Source organism: Thamnophis elegans, chromosome 12 (genome assembly GCF_009769535.1).
Source record: "Thamnophis elegans isolate rThaEle1 chromosome 12, rThaEle1.pri, whole genome shotgun sequence".
NCBI lineage: Eukaryota > Metazoa > Chordata > Lepidosauria > Squamata > Colubridae > Thamnophis > Thamnophis elegans.
The window spans coordinates 6,675,225-6,691,049 of NC_045552.1; the positions used below are offsets into that span (position 1 = coordinate 6,675,225).

Genomic DNA, 15,825 nt, shown 5'->3' on the forward strand with positions numbered 1-15,825 from the left:
GAGCCTCATAAGCACTCCATGGAAACTGATGTTTGCATTACAGACTGTACTGTTCTTATTGCTAAGAGATTAATGAAACATTGGAAAGATATATTTATGTCCCCTTCAGGATGAGAGATAATAATATTATTAGGGCTTTTGAAACAGTTGCTTGTTGATTAAGCATGGCCTCAATGAAATAAAGAAAGTGCTTTTCTACATTTGAAATTATTTAAGACTTTCAAGAAATTTTCAGAAAAGATTGAACAATCATTTGTCCTAGAATAGTATAGGTAGTTGTCAATTAGTGACCACAAATGGACCGGCAATTCAATCTTAAGTAAAACAGCTGCTAAGTTTGTGCTTAGAATTGTATTTCAGCTTTCCTTTGCTTTATACACTTATAAAGATGTGAGCCCAGTCATAAAGTTACTTTTCTATTAATACTATAACTGTGAACAGTTGCTAAACGAGGCAGTCCCTAAATGAGAATAACCTATATGAGGATTCCTGCTCTGGGCAGGGGATTGAACGAAAAGAGCTCCAGGACTCCACAAAATTGTTACATGAAACTTTATATAGACATTATAAATTATAAGCCATATTATTAGGCTTCTCGTATATGTACATATTTACATAAAAGGGAGGGAAAGAACAATAATTATATACTGTACATATGCATGGGATCAGGGGTGGGTTTCCATTTTTTTTACTACTAGTTCGCTCATGTGCGCAACATTTCTGCGCATGCGCAGAAGCATCTGGACAGGTGGGCAGAGAATCCCTTCACCGCCCCCACCAGTTCCCCCGATCCAGGCTGAAACAGGAGCAATCCACCTCTGTGTGTGATGTGTTTGTGTGATTTTCTTTTGTAATTTTGTTCCTTTTTTATTTTATTTTTTATTTTTTTCCCCTGTTTCGTTCTATAAAGATAAAAGTTCCCCTTGCACATAAGACACTAGGGGGCGGTGTTCATCTCCGTTTCAAAGGCGAAGAGCCAGCGCTGTCCGAAGACGTCTCCGTGGTCATGTGGCCGGCATGACTAAACGCCAAAGGCGCACAGAATGATGTTCCCTTCCCACCGAAGGTGGTCCTTATTTTTCTACTGGCATTTTTACATGCTTTGGAACTGCTAGGTTGGCAGAAGCTGGGACAAGTCACGGGAGCTCACTCCGTTATACGGCGCTAGGGATTCGAACCGCCGAACTGCCAACTTTCTTGATCAACAAGCTCAGTGTCTTAGCCACTGAGTCACTGTGTCCCTTTCGTGCTATAAATAAAGGCAAATGAATAAATAAATATATGAATACAAGTCCCCCATCTCTTCCCTTTTATAGTCAGGGAAACAAGAATCCTTTTTTTTTTAAAGAGGAGGAAGGAATATTAGGTATGCCTTGAAGGTTTTTTTTTTTTTAGAAAAATTAAAAAGGTAATATTAAAAAAAAATCTATATACAAGTATGCTGGTTTTTTTAATGCTGTTTATTCATTATATTCAGTAAAGGAGATAATATCAGGACCACATTCCAAGAGAGTGAGGGGGGGGGGATTTTCTTAGGGGATTCTTCAGAGGCCTTTATCACCAGGGCCTCCCTTAGGGGCTGTTGGCTCTCACGGCTGGGCTGCATGCAATTTTCTTGAGGTGAAAAGTGATTCCCGCAGAGTAAATATTGGTATCCAGGGGCAGAGCACACGCCGAGGCCGAGCTGCAGCCGCTGGAAGCGAATGCCAGAGGAATACCTCCTGGGGATCAAAAAATTCAGTCAGTTAAGGGCTCCTTGTGGCATCTGAAAGGAAAGCTGCCACGGCTGCTGTTCAAATTCTACCTCTGCTATCACTCCAAATGGTCCAGTTGAGGAATTGGGTATGATGAAAAGAAGGACTAAGGGTGACATGATAGCAGTGTTCCAATATCTATGTTGTAAGTCAAGGACTAATGGCTTTAGTACTAAGTGTTAGGCATCAGCTAGAGGAGCTGAGAATTTATTAGATCAGACGGTTGCTCGCTTTATTAAGCTTCGTATTCCTAGCAAAATGACTCGCTCTTTGTAAGCTTCCAAAAAGACATGGTGCCGTCTAGCTTAATGAAAAGGAGGACTAGGGGGGTGACATGATAGCAGGGTTCCAATATCTCAGGGGCTGCCACAAGGAAAAGGGGGTCAAGCTATTCTCCAAAGCACCCGAAAGCAAGACAGGAAGCAATGGGTGGAAATTTCCTGACAGTGAAAACAATCCGTGGAACCACTTGCCTCCAGAAGTTGTAGATGCTCCAACACTGGAGGTTTTTAAGAAGATACTGGACAGTCACTTGTCTAAAATGGTATAGGGTTTTTTCTGCTTGAGCAGGGGGTTGGACTGGAGGACCTCCAAAGTCCCTTCCAACTCTGTTATCCGTGCTCTTAAGAACGGTCTCTCAGCTGCTTTGTGGAATCTACAGGGCAGGGGTGGGTTCTGGTGGCTGGTTCGCTCAGGGATGCGCTTCGGGCAGCCATGCATGCTTGATGCACTCTAGTAAAAAAAAGAGATGGCAGCGACTACTGTGCTGCTGATAGAACTGGTTCGGGGCGTGGCCAGCCGAGTTACTACCAACTCGTCCGAACTGGTAGGAACTCACCTCTGTTACAGGGGTGGTATCTTGTACACTGGCCATAAACCTGCCTTTTGACTGGGTTCACACAAGGTACTATACCCTCTTGTTGATTTCTATATGTGTGACCTGGTGCTGACCCCACAATATGAAAATGAAAATGAAACTTACCAGTGGTCAAGGTTCCAGATGAGGTCATGCAATGATTGTCTTCTCCTACGCAGTTCAGAGAGTCCATCTTGTCGCACTGATCCGAGCCAAGTTTAAAGCAAGTTGGGCAGCTCAGCCCATTGAGGGTGGTATTCTCAGCGGGCACTACAAAGATTATGCCATACAGGAGCCTTAGTTCAGCAGCCCTTAATTATATGCCATAATAGTATATAAATAAACCATTCGCAGTAGCGGTGGGTTTCACATTTTGTTACCACCGGTACACCGCACTCACGTGTCCATTTCCAAACATGCGCCCAGCCTTCCATGCATGCACTTTGCTTGCACATGCACCTTCCATGCTTAAAATGTGCCTAAACAAGATGGCATAGAGCCAGGGTGGGTGAGTGGGCTCACCCATGATTTGTGCTACCGTTTTGGGTGAACCGGTCCGAACCGGCTGAATATCATCTCTGATTCCCAGGCATGGATATTCTGCACTGGGTGTCCTGAAGCTGACCTGACTGAGGCCATTTTGAAGCTTCAGTATTGCCACACTGGAGCTGAGGGATAGGGGAGGAGGGAATAGAAATAGTTGTGATTGTGTAGCCAAAACAAAATGCTTTCGCCTGGAAGCCAAGGACATTCTCACACCTGGTCGGAAAGAGGAGGAGTGATGTTACTAGGCAACCAGACGGCACCTTGATTGGACCAAGTGACTGATTGACTGGGGAAGGGGAAAAACATTTACTTTTAATGAGGTGAAAACTGCAGGAACCTTCAGAGTCGATTTTCACCAGAACTGTGCTAATATGATATACCCAATAAAACTTTTCTTTGAGGAATCTAACTGCCTCGGAGTTTTGCTTGCTATGGATGCATCGCTTGGAACCCTGACATTAAACAGATATATTTTTTTATCATACCTGCTACGGCACACAAGTCTCATAGAATTCAGGGAAAGCCCATTGTCCTACTGGAATTCTGAATAAGTCACTATTTCCAATCAGATTTGGCAATTACAGTGAGGAGCTGGGGGGGGGGGGACACAGTTTTATTCCAGCATGGTTCAAAAACACCTAGAGGAATATTTCAATTTCAGCTGATGGTGTGCACTGTCAATTACAGGTTTATTGTTTGTGGGAAGCAGGCAAGGCAATCTCTCTTTGACACCAAGAGAAGGAGCTGTAGCTGAGGTCGTTATTGCATTGAAGACCGATGTGTCTTAATCATCTGAAGTTGGACAATCTTGTAAGGTGGCTTCCTAGGAGTTCCAACAACTCTTTATTTGAAAAAAAAAGAGAAGAGGCGGGAGAAAATCTAATAAAGAAGCCTTAACATAACCATCTAGGAAGCTGCCAGTAACCTAATGGACCTGGGGAAGTAGCTAAGAAGAGTTATTTCATCTTGTTTCATGCTTTTCATACAAGAGGAATTTACTGAAAATCCCCCCAAGAGGTGATGGAAAGGCTCCCTGGAGGATGATGGTGCAGCGAGAAGTAGAGGAAGGAACACCAGAAAGAGATGATAACAGTGTTTCTCAACCTTGGCAGCTCGAAGATGTATGGACTTCAACTCCCAGAATTCCCATTCCACCATGTATGGACTTCAACTCCCAGAATTCCCCATCCACCAGGTATGGACTCCAACTCCCAGAATTCCCCATCCACCATGTATGGACTTCAACTCCCAGAATTCCCCAGCCACCATGTATGGACTTCAACTCCCAGAATTCCCCATCCACCATGTATGGACTCCAACTCCCAGAATTCCCCATCCACCATGTATGGACTTCAACTCCCAGAATTCCCCAGCCACCAGGTATGGACTTCAACTCCCAGAATTCCCCAGCCACCATGTATGGACTTCAACTCCTAGAATTTCCCAGCCAGCATGCCTCTGAATTGTGGGAGTTGAAGTCCACAGATCTTCAAGTTGCCAAGGTGGAGAAACACTGATAGCAGGGATGAGCCACTCAGCTAGGTAAGATCAAAGAAAATATGAACAACACAGATTTCAGTAGACAGAGTTGGAGGAGAGCCGAATTAATCTAGGGTAGCAAAAGAACTCATATCTTTTGTTAAAAGGCAGAAGTTCTTCCAGACTTTTTCACAAAATATCCTGATTGTTATTCTAGGGAAAATACAGAACCTTGGAAATTGCAAGTAGAATTATTCAACCTCTGTTATAGTGAATTCATCCAGAGAGAGGTCCTTTGAAATGCATCGGAATGCTTCTCCGTGTGTTTCTGGCTGTTCATCAGCGAAACGGATGCTCAGTTTGAAAAGGGGACATTCCCCTTGGAGATTCAAATATTGGATCTTCCCCCTTAATTTTAAGAAAACTACGGCTGGCACGTTTGGGAAAGTTGAGGAATGACGTTTGAATTTTGGCCTATGGAGTGTTTGCGTTCCTGGTTTCTTTCATACCGTTTTTATTCTATGAATTGCTAGCATGAAATGGTTTATTTTTTTATGTGTATGGCTTATTATAATCTGGTGTTTACAAAGACCGGACTGGTGTGCCATTCTGAGCCTGCTTTGACTGGAAGGATTTATAAACCATGTAAAATTAATTGTTTAAAAGTCTTAAATTTTGAGCAGAGATGGACCTGATGGCTGCTCCAACTGGGCATGCCAAATCAGGTAGGAAAGAATCCATGGAATTAAACAACCCAGTGGTGAAATTCATTTTTTTTTTACTACCAGTTCTGTGGGTGGGAATTGGTGGGCGTGACAGGGGAAGGATACTGCAAAATCTCCTGTCCCTCCACACTCTTGGGGGAAGGATACTGCAAAATCTCCTGTCCCTCCACACTCTTGGGGGAAGGATACTGCAAAATCTCCATTCCCTCCCCACTCCTGGGGGAAGGATACTGCAAAATCTCCTGTCCCTCCCCACTCCTGGGGGAAGGATACTGCAAAATCTTCTGTCCCTCCACACTCTTGGGGGAAGGATACTGCAAAATCTCCATTCCCTTCCCACTCCTGGGGGAAGGATACTGCAAAATCTCCTGTCCCTCCACACTCCTGGGGGAAGGATACTGCAAAATCTCCATTCCCTTCCCACTCCTGGGGGAAGGATACTGCAAAATCTCCTGTCCCTCCCCACTCCTGGGGGAAGGATCCTGCAAAATCTCCATTCCCTCCCCACTCCTGGGGGAAGGATACTGCAAAATCTCCTGTCCCTCCCCACTCCTGGGGGAAGGATACTGCAAAATCTCCCGTCCCTCCCCATTCCTAGGGGGAAGGATACTGTAAAATCTCCATTTCCCAGGAGTGGGAAGGATACTGCAAAATCTTCCATCCCTCCCCACTCCTGGGGGAAGGATACTGCAAAATCTCCATTCCCTCCCCACTCCTGGGGGAAGGATCCTGCAAAATCTCCCATCCCTCCCCACTCCTGGGGGAAGGATACTGCAAAATCTCTATTCCCTTCCCACTCTGGGGCCAGTCAGAGGTGGTATTTGCCGGTTCTTCGAACTACTCAAAACGGGTTCTGGAGAACTGCTACCGGTTCTCGAGAACCTGTCAGAACCTGCTGAATTTCACCCCTGAAGCAACCCCAGTGAAAATTTGGGAAAGTAAAGAACGTTGGTTGATGCGAAAACGAAGGGTTTCCTTACCGTCTAACTTTTGGTTGTTGCACTGGTCTCCTTGGCAGCAGCTGGAGTTGCTCCAGAAATAGATCTCAGAGCTGATGGTGACACTGATGGGCCCAGGAAGGCAGGCACTGCGAACAGAGCAGCCTTTCACCGTCTCGGTGATTTCTTTAGACTCTGGTGAAGAATAAGGGAGAAATCAGGTAGCACCTTGCTGAAAATTTGCTTGGTATAAAATAACTGAAAGTGCCAATGAGGTAGATAATTGCCACTGGAAGCTAACCTAGACAGTGACACCCAAAGTTTCTTTTCTTTTCAAAAGGCAACTGGACTTCCTGGTTTTTCTTCGAAGGCCTTTTTGCTTCTCATCTAAGAAGCTTCTTCAGCTCTCATTGGAGGGTGTGGAATGGAAGGATTTCAGTCAGAGCTGGAGAAGCTTCTTGGATGAGAAGCAAAAAAACTTCAAAAACCAGAAAGTCCAGTTGCCTCTTGGGGGTGGTGGGGGAAGTGTCTTTAGGACAATCATGACCTGGATGACTGAGAATCTCCATAGACATCTAGAGAATGACACTAACTGGGAAAAGAAGGATGGGAGCAGGGAACTCTCCCACTTGCCTATTATTTCTCCCACCATCGTGATTGGGAGTAATGGAAATTGTTCCTCACTGTATCTGGAGTGACAGTATTGAAGAAAGCGGTGTCAACTCCATTGCTTTTTTGATCTTCCAAACAAAACTCAGTGTTCTGACCCCCCCCTTCCTTGCTCGTTCACAGACGACAGTCAGACAGACTTAAAAGGAAATAACTTTATCAGTCCTGGCTCACGCTGGCTGCGAGCCCAAAATAAACATAAATAAAGTCTCTGGCAAACAGGTTACGCAGCAGAATGCAAAAACAAAGAGCTCTTACAGCAAAACCAGGTTTAGAGAAAGAAAGCAAATCACTTATCCAAGTGCCTCTCACAAACAAACCACGACCGATGAACGACGAACCACGAACAAACGAATGAACGTTGACTTCTGCAACCAGGGCGTGGCACCATCAGTCCTTTTATCTCCAGAAGACGACACTAACGAGCCCCAGCTGCACTGTTATTCCTGCATCCCGACTCAACTCACAGCAAACTTCTACTGAGTCACAACAGCTCAGTATTTGGAAGCTGGAGATACTATTCAGAATAATGGGGTTCTAGGTATTCAAAAATATAGTCTAGCGATAATCAATCTTGAAGGAGGTGCAAAATAATATAATATGCTTAATTTGAAATATCTAGGCATATAAATACACTCCATATATAGGTATATATTGGAATGTTTGAGCCCAGGGGGTGCAGTGGTTAGAGTGCAGTACTGCAGGCTACTTCAACTGACTGCCGACTGCCTGCATTTTGGGCAGTTCAAATCTCACCAGGCTCAAGCCTTCCATCCTTCCGAGGTGGGTAAAATGAGGGCACCAGATTGTTGGGGGGCAAATAGGCTGACTCTGTAAACTGCTTAGAGAGGGCTATAAAAGCTCTATGAAGCGGTATATAAGTCTAAGTGCTATTGCTATATATTGATTTCTGTTGTGGCCCGGCAGGAGCCGTTGGAGCTGCCGCCAGACTCCGACAGGGAGGGGTCTTATGAGTCGGCCCTGGAGGAGGTGGAGGACCCTGGACAGGGTGCCGACTCCGAGCAGGGCGAGGAGAAACTGGTTGGCCACCAGGTGGTGGCGGAGCCTTGGATCAGAGGGAGTGTTCAGGAAAACACTTGTGAGTTGTTTCGGGATGCACGCCGTCGAAGGGCTACTCGGCGGAAGGAACAACTGCGTAATTATAGGAGATGATTGCGTTTAGCTGATGCTTATTAAGATCCTCTCCTGATTATAAAAGAGACTGTTTGTGCCACGCCCTTCGTGCAGAAGTCAACGTTCACGATTCAGAGAAACCAACTTGGAGAAGTGGTTTGGTGTGAGAGCTTGCTTGCATTGCCTAGGCCTGTAGGACTTGCTGCCAGAGTGCTTATCTCTTTGTTTATTTTGGGCTTGCAGCCAACGAGAGTCTGGACTGATTAAAAGCATTCTTATTTACGTTTGCTTTTGGCTTTCGTTCCTGGATGGAGAAGGGGGGGGGGTCAGAATAGATTTCTATCCCATCTCACCTCTATAATGCAGATGTTGTATGTCATTATAATACTTTCTATATTGATCGTCACAGATTGGGGGCATGGAAGACAAAGGGACGTGCAAGACTACCCATTAGGGCGCGGGAAGAAAATAATAGGATATCTGTTGTTATTTATTTATTTATTCCATCCTTTTAAATATAATCTATTTTGGGGGAATATTTACATATTTGACTAAAATGGCCTCCCACCTCAGTCCATCAATCAATCTCTATGTGGTCATTAGACCAGCTGATCTGCCCATCTCAAGTTAATGACTCTGAGTGCCTAGCAATATTTAAATAAATAAATAAATAAATAAATAAATAAATAAATAAATAAATAAATAAATAAATATTACAACCCCCGATATGCCCAAATATGGGAGGAAGATCACTACTTCCATTCTCTGTCCTTCGGCTCGTCACAAGAGACCATCCAGGGGTTGTAAAATCTAAATAGATACCTTTCACCCTGGCTGGCTGATAAGGAGTCGAGCTCTGTGGCTCAATGGTTAACACATCTGCCTTAGAGGCAATACAGCACAGGTTCGATTCCCAGTAAGGGTATGGCTAGCTGATGAGAGCTAAATAGCTTGAAATAGATCTATACTAGTCTCCCTTTATTTATTTATCAGCACAAATATAACATATATATATATATATGTGTATGTGTATGTGTATGTGTATGTGTATGTGTATGTGTATGTGTATGTGTATGTGTATGTGTATGTGTGTATGTGTGTATGTGTATATGTGTATATGTGTATATGTATATATGTATATAAAATGGAAAGACCCTCGCCTTCCCAAATCAAGAACACACATAAAAGAATAGCCAGAACAGATCCATCCCTATTAACAATTAACATAGCCAATGCAAGGCTCAATCCCATCTCCTGACCCACCCAACTCCAATGTTTAGTAACAGAACCAGGTGTTGAAGACTTCATGGAAGGCTAAACAGCATTGGGGCCAACTGGACCTTCAAAGGCTATCGTAGTCCAAAGGGTGGGCGGTATGTTTTATAATGATTAAACAGTTTGTTATGTTCTCTAATGTCCATAAGGTAAAGGTTCCCCTTGCACATTTGTGCTAGTCATTCTCGACTCTGGGAGACGGTGCTCATCTCCGTTTTAAAGCCGAAGAGCCAGCGCTGTCCGAAGACGTCTCCGTGGTCATGTGGCCGGCATGACTGAACACCAAAGGGAAACAAAACACTGTTACCTTCCCACCAAAGGTGGTTCCTATTTTTCTACTTGCATTTCTACATGCTTTCGAACTGCTAGGTTGGCAGAAGCTGGGACAAGTCACGGGAGCTCACTCCTTTACGCAGAGTTAGGGATTCAAACTGACGAACTGCCGACCTTTCTGATCGGCAAGCTCAGCATCTTAGCCACTGAGCCACCACGTCCCTTCTAATGTCCATCCTATATGAGTAAGTAGATATGTATTGATAAATCAACATATTGGGAAGACCTTCTCCAACGTTTTAGTGATAAGGTTGCCCAGTTGAAAATAGTTTGGTAGCCACTGTTCTATGTGCTCTTCTGGGAACTTAGATCTCTTAACTCCCTCTGCTGGTTCAAAGCAAGTCTTGAGATCTCCTCTGTCTTTTACTTACGCATGTAATTTATTCCTACAAAGGTAAGGCAGGTATCTTCACTCTCTCCACAGGTGATGCTCATGCCAGTGCAGTCTTTACCTGGACCTTTGCATGTTTCACATATCAAACAGGAACCTGAAAAACACAGCACAGATGAGATGTGGCTTATTCGGTAAGCTATGATGGGGAAACTAGGTTTCACTGAATACGTCTCATGGTGCAGAGTAGCATTTCTTAAATTTGTGCTCTTAGGATTCTCCTGTCTCAGTTTTAAAAATGATGGAAATGCAAAGAGCCTTTGAGTGCGTGGGTTACCTTTATCGATATTTACTATATGAAAATGGATTCATTTTTAGAGTATTTATTGAATCATATAAAAGCAGCAATATTAAACCCATTAGATTTTTTTTCATGAATAAAAGCAGCAATATTAAACCCATTAGATTTTTTTTCATGAAAAAAATGATATTTTTAAACAAAAAAAAAAGAAGAAAAGAGAGACTTTGTTTTAAATTTTTGCCAATATCTTCCCTACTTAGTAAATAATTTTGATTTTGGAGACCCCCAATATGAGTTTGAGCGGCCCGCGGGGTTCATCGGATCACACTTTAAGAAACACCAATGTGAAGAAACCGTAGCTGAGAGTTTCATCAAAATGAGAAGATGTGGGAAATCCAACTAGAGTTCTTGGCCCTCATCAAATGAGGCTGTCTGTCTTTGGTAGCCCCTCTTGAATCCACATTCAGAATAACAGAGCTGGAAGGGGACCTTGGAGGTCTTCTAGTCCAACCCCTTGCTCAAGCAGGAGACTCTATACCATTTCCAGTCCTCCTGGACCCACAGCTGACTTTTGAACACCACCTGTCGGCTGTGACCAGGGGGGCATTTGCCCAGGTTCGCCTGGTGCGCCAGTTGCGTCCCTACCTGAACCAGGAGGCCCTCACAACAGTCACTCGTGCCCTTGTGACCTCTAGACTGGACTACTGCAACGTGCTCTACATGGGGCAGCCCTTGAAGAGCATTCGGAGACTTCAGCTCGTCCAGAATGCAGCCGCGCAAGTGATCGTGGGTGCAGCTCGGTTCACCCACGTAACACCTATCCTCCACGAGCTGCACTGGCTGCCTGTTGGTCTCCGGATTCGCTTCAAGGTGCTAGTTGTCACCTACAAAGCCCTTCATGGTATTGGATCTGGGTACTTGAGAGACCGCCTGCTGCCAATTACCTCCAATAGACCGTTCAGATCCCACAGATTAGGCCTCCTCCGAATTCCATCCGCCGGCCAATGCCGACTGGCGACTACCCGGAGAAGAGCCTTCTCTGTGGCTGCTCCGACCCTCTGGAACGAACTCCCCATGGAGATTCGAACCCTCATCACCCTCCAGGCCTTCCGCAAAGCCCTTAAAACCTGGCTATTCCATTGTTTGTCTTTTTATCCCCTGTTTGTACCTCCTTTCCCTGACTGAGTTGTGAGCCGCCCTGAGTCCCCTTCGGGGAAAAGGGCGGCATATAAATGAAATAAATCCTAATCCTAATTTCAGACAAATGGTTGTCCGATCTCTTCTTTGAAACTTCTAGTATTGGAGCACCCACAACTTCTGGAGGCAACTGGTTCCACTGATTAATTGTTTTTACTGTCAGGAAATTTCTCCTTAGTTCTAGATTGCTCCTCTCTTTGATTAGTTTCCATAGTTTCTTGTCTTGTCTTCTGGTACTTTGGAAAATAGGTTGACCCTCGTCTTCTAACCTATGGCCTCTCGAGCAAGGTAAAAATGTTCAAGGATACAAGCACATCTCCAAGAATGGATGCATCCACCTTGCTTTTACTCTAGCTGTAAAGCGGAAAGACTACAATGCCCTTAACTAGCTCAAAGCAAACTTACCTTGAGTTAGGAGTGTGGCCAGAAGGAAGCTGAGGATGGACAAAGATGCCATGTTGGTGAATCCTGTAATCTGCGGATCCATTGATTCTGAGGTGGGCGCATCACGAGCCGGGGAATTTATACTGGACCAGTTACATAAGGATGAGGAAGTGATAAACAGGATTGGCTTGAGAGGCACTTAAAACCTGGGCAGCCCCCGGTCAACTCTCTTCACAGCTGATTTCTTTATCTGCTAATGGCCTCAAGAGGCCCCTTTGTGTGCCAGGTGGCTGTACTCCCCCCGCCAAAAACCAACTTCATTTTCTGAAATGTCTCTTGTGCTTGGCAAGAGAGGGAGCCAAAGTGTTGCATTTCAATTCACAGAATATAAAAAGGAAAGCCAGAGCAAAGAGGAATGCTTCCTTATCTAAAAATCTAAAAGCCACTTCACATTTTGTCCAAAACAAATGACTCCATTTGCATTGGGACCAATTCCTGGTCATCTACATTTTCACTCTGGCAACGGGAAGGGGTAGGTGGATGGGATGTGGACAGCCACCTGGATGCCAAGATTGCAATCATACAGAACAACTTCTTCAGATTGTCTTTCTTTCCAAGAGTAACAAAATGTGTGCTTGTGTGCTTGTGTAAGGGGGTGGAGGTTCATTGTGAATCTGGGGGCAAGCAGAATTCTTAGTTCCAGGTGCTGAGAGCTTTCCTTGAAGGGTTTAGGTTTCAAGATCTTGGCCACTATTTTGCAGCCTGATGATTGGATAATCTTAGGGCTGTGGCTACGGTTATTCCCAGTTAGAAATGGCCAGTATAACCACTGCACAGTCCCTTGAAATTGTCATTTTTGCACGGGGTGAAGAGGTCTACAAAGAACTTCTGGGTATATAAATCTTTAAGGTAAAGGTAAAGGTTCCCATCGCGCATATGTGCTAGTCATTCCCAACTGTAGGGGGCCGTGCTCATCTCTGTTTCAAAGCCAAAGAGCCAGCGCTGTCAGAAGACGTCTCCTCAGTCATGTGGCCGACCTGACAAAACACTGAAGGAGCAGGAAACGCTGTTACCTTCCCACCAAAGCAGTCCCTATTTTTCTACTTGCATTTTTACGTGCTTTCGAACCGCTAGGTTGGCAGAAGCTGGGACAAGTAACAGGAGCTCACTCCATTACGCAGCACTAGGGATTCGAACTGCTGACCTTTCTGATTGACAAGCTCAGCGTCTTAGCCACTGAGCTACTGCGCCCCTTATAAAACTTTATATAAAACTTTACTATGCTGTTAATCAACCCTGAAATGGTTCAAGGGCTAACATAGGGATTTGAATAAATCCAGTTTTTAAGCATGGTAGCTAAAGGAATTAGAAGAGTGTCTGAATCTGAAGAGATGTTAACACTGATTTCTGAAAAAAGATGTGTGTTTCCAGACCAGTTTTGGAGAGGAAATAATGTTACTACTTGTAGCCACACCAAGCAATTAAATAGGATGCTCCTTTCAGACTTGAGCGCTAATGAATGGTTGTGAAGCCCCCAAGGTCTCAACATTAACTAAATTTTGGAAACTATGAATCCTATATTGGGACATTTTGGGATCACAGCATCCATTTAAAGTTATAAATTATGATTTACTGATGGGCAACTGGTTCACCCAATATGCTCAACCCAAATGAAACAAACTGCATTATGGATTGTGATGCTGTAACAATTTTAAAGGCAGTCTTGGGTACATCAAGAATGTAAAATTTAGAACTTCCAAGCTGTGTCTTGGATTCTTCTAAGGGGGTATTGCCCCACAATTCTAGCTAAATCTATTTTTTCAGGATATTTGTAATGGGAGGGAAGAGTCAGGTTTTGAAAGACTGACACCAGCTGATGTAAAACTGTGATGTCCATCATCTTTTCCAATCAGGCAGCCTTCAAATACGTTGCAGTTGTACTGTACTTCCATAACAACCAACATAGCTTTTTTAAATCCAACATTGACAGAATCAGTAGTAGTAGTATAGCCTTTATTGTCATTATACATCATAAATAAATGGAAATTGGTTATACATTGGCTATACAACAAAATCAGGCTGGTGAAAATATATATTAATTAAAATATATAATAATATATAAATATTATGTATGTATGCATGCACGCATGCATGCCTGTATGTATGTTAGCTGGATTGAGAGTTATACAATACAATACAATAGCAGAGTTGAAAGGGACCTTGGAGGTCTTCTAGTCCAACCCTCTGCCTAGGCAGGAAACCCTATACTGTTCCAGACAAATGGCTATCCAACATCTTCTTAGAAAATACACTTTTTTATTTTCCATTTCCATGTATACTGTCTTCTGCACATGTATACTGTCTTCTCTTATTTTTTCTTTAAAACTAAGATATGTTAAGTATATTGATATGGAAGCATAAATGCCATCAACATAGAATGGAGTTTGCTCAGAAGCTGAAATACACCAATAAGAGGAAGAGTGGGAAACAGAGGAGAGAAGAAAGATAGGAAGAGAGGGATAGGAGAGAGGGTAAGGGGGGAAGATGAGGAGGATAAGGAGGAGTGGAATGAAGAGAGAGGAGAAGGAGAAAGGAAGGGGGAGTAGAGTAGAAAAGGATGATGGAGGGAAGAAAGGAGGTAGGAGAGAGGTAGAAGAAAGAGGTGTATGGAGAGCAGAAGAGCTAATAATGGGTTTTTATCTTTCTGGGTGTTGATGATAAGAGGAACTGATGTAATTACTACTTAATACAATAGGATATTGGCTATGTAATAGTATACATGTGATTATATGCCAACATCTTCTTAAAGACTTCCAGTGTTGGGGCATTCACAACTTCTGGAGGCAACTTCTGTTCCACTGATGAATTGTTCTAACTGTCAGGAAATTTCTCCTCAGTTCTAAGTTGCTTCTCTCAAAAGTGAGGAGAAATTTCCTGACAGTTAGAACAATTACTCAGTGGCTGCCCATCCATCTTAAAACTGGAGAGGTTGGGAAATATCAATGAACTCATTTTTCAAAGATTTTTTTTTTAATTCCTGAATAACAAACACGTCAATACTGGATTAATAACCTGACTCATAGACATAATGCATTGCTACTTTTTTTAATATAAATTTTTATTTTTATTACACAGACAACACATACACACAACAATAAAAAAAAGCATCATCACATACAGCATGTCGTTTGGTTACAGGTGTTTTAACATCCATATTCTCGAATAACATTTACCATCACAGATTTTTCATCTAGTATAACTAAATACCTCACTTTCATTGTGCAGTATATGTTCAATTACAATTAGTATTATTTTTTTCCAATAAAATAATTCCCTTACATTCTTGATTATCTATTTGATAACAGTATACCTTTATATAATCCCCATGTGAAAGAAAAGTTGTTTTTTACCAACCATTTATATTTATATATCACTATTTTCAATTATGCATAGTTCCACCAATCAACTATCAGGTATGCTTATGTTCATTGTTATCCTTGTACCTCATACATTCAAACAGAAATCTTATTCCTTCATTTTTCAACAAAATATTCTAAATAGTCGCTAAATATATATACCAATTTTCAATTATTCCCTTATTAAAATTATTTATCAAGAACAAGATATCATTGTAATATGTTCTTAAGGTTATACATTATATCACCAATCCTCTATCAAGTATACATAAAATCATTGTTATCCTTATCCTTTTTAAAGGAAAAAATTCTAAAGTATTCAACTCATAATGTATCAGTTTTTCATTGTATCATTGTTAATCTATTTCACAGCATAATTGTGTTATCATTTAACTCTTTCATTTAAAACATGAGTAAAACATTTTTCATTTCCAAGTTTTTCCCCCCAGCCACTGATAAAACAAGTCCCATATCTTATAAAATTGCT

At 42.8% G+C, this 15,825-nt stretch overlaps 1 protein-coding gene across 1 annotated transcript in view; it reads right to left on the bottom strand.

Annotated features, from left to right (window-relative positions):
- LOC116515572 overlaps positions 1–12,028 on the bottom strand; it is a 33,716-nt gene extending 21,688 nt beyond the window's left edge. The window contains 4 exon segments of the mRNA XM_032227692.1: positions 2,737–2,880; positions 6,341–6,493; positions 10,081–10,197; positions 11,944–12,028. Of these exon segments, the coding sequence (XP_032083583.1) occupies positions 2,737–2,880; positions 6,341–6,493; positions 10,081–10,197; positions 11,944–12,025 (496 nt within the window). The 5' untranslated portion in view covers positions 12,026–12,028.
- Between the last annotated feature and the right edge of the window lie 3,797 nt (positions 12,029–15,825).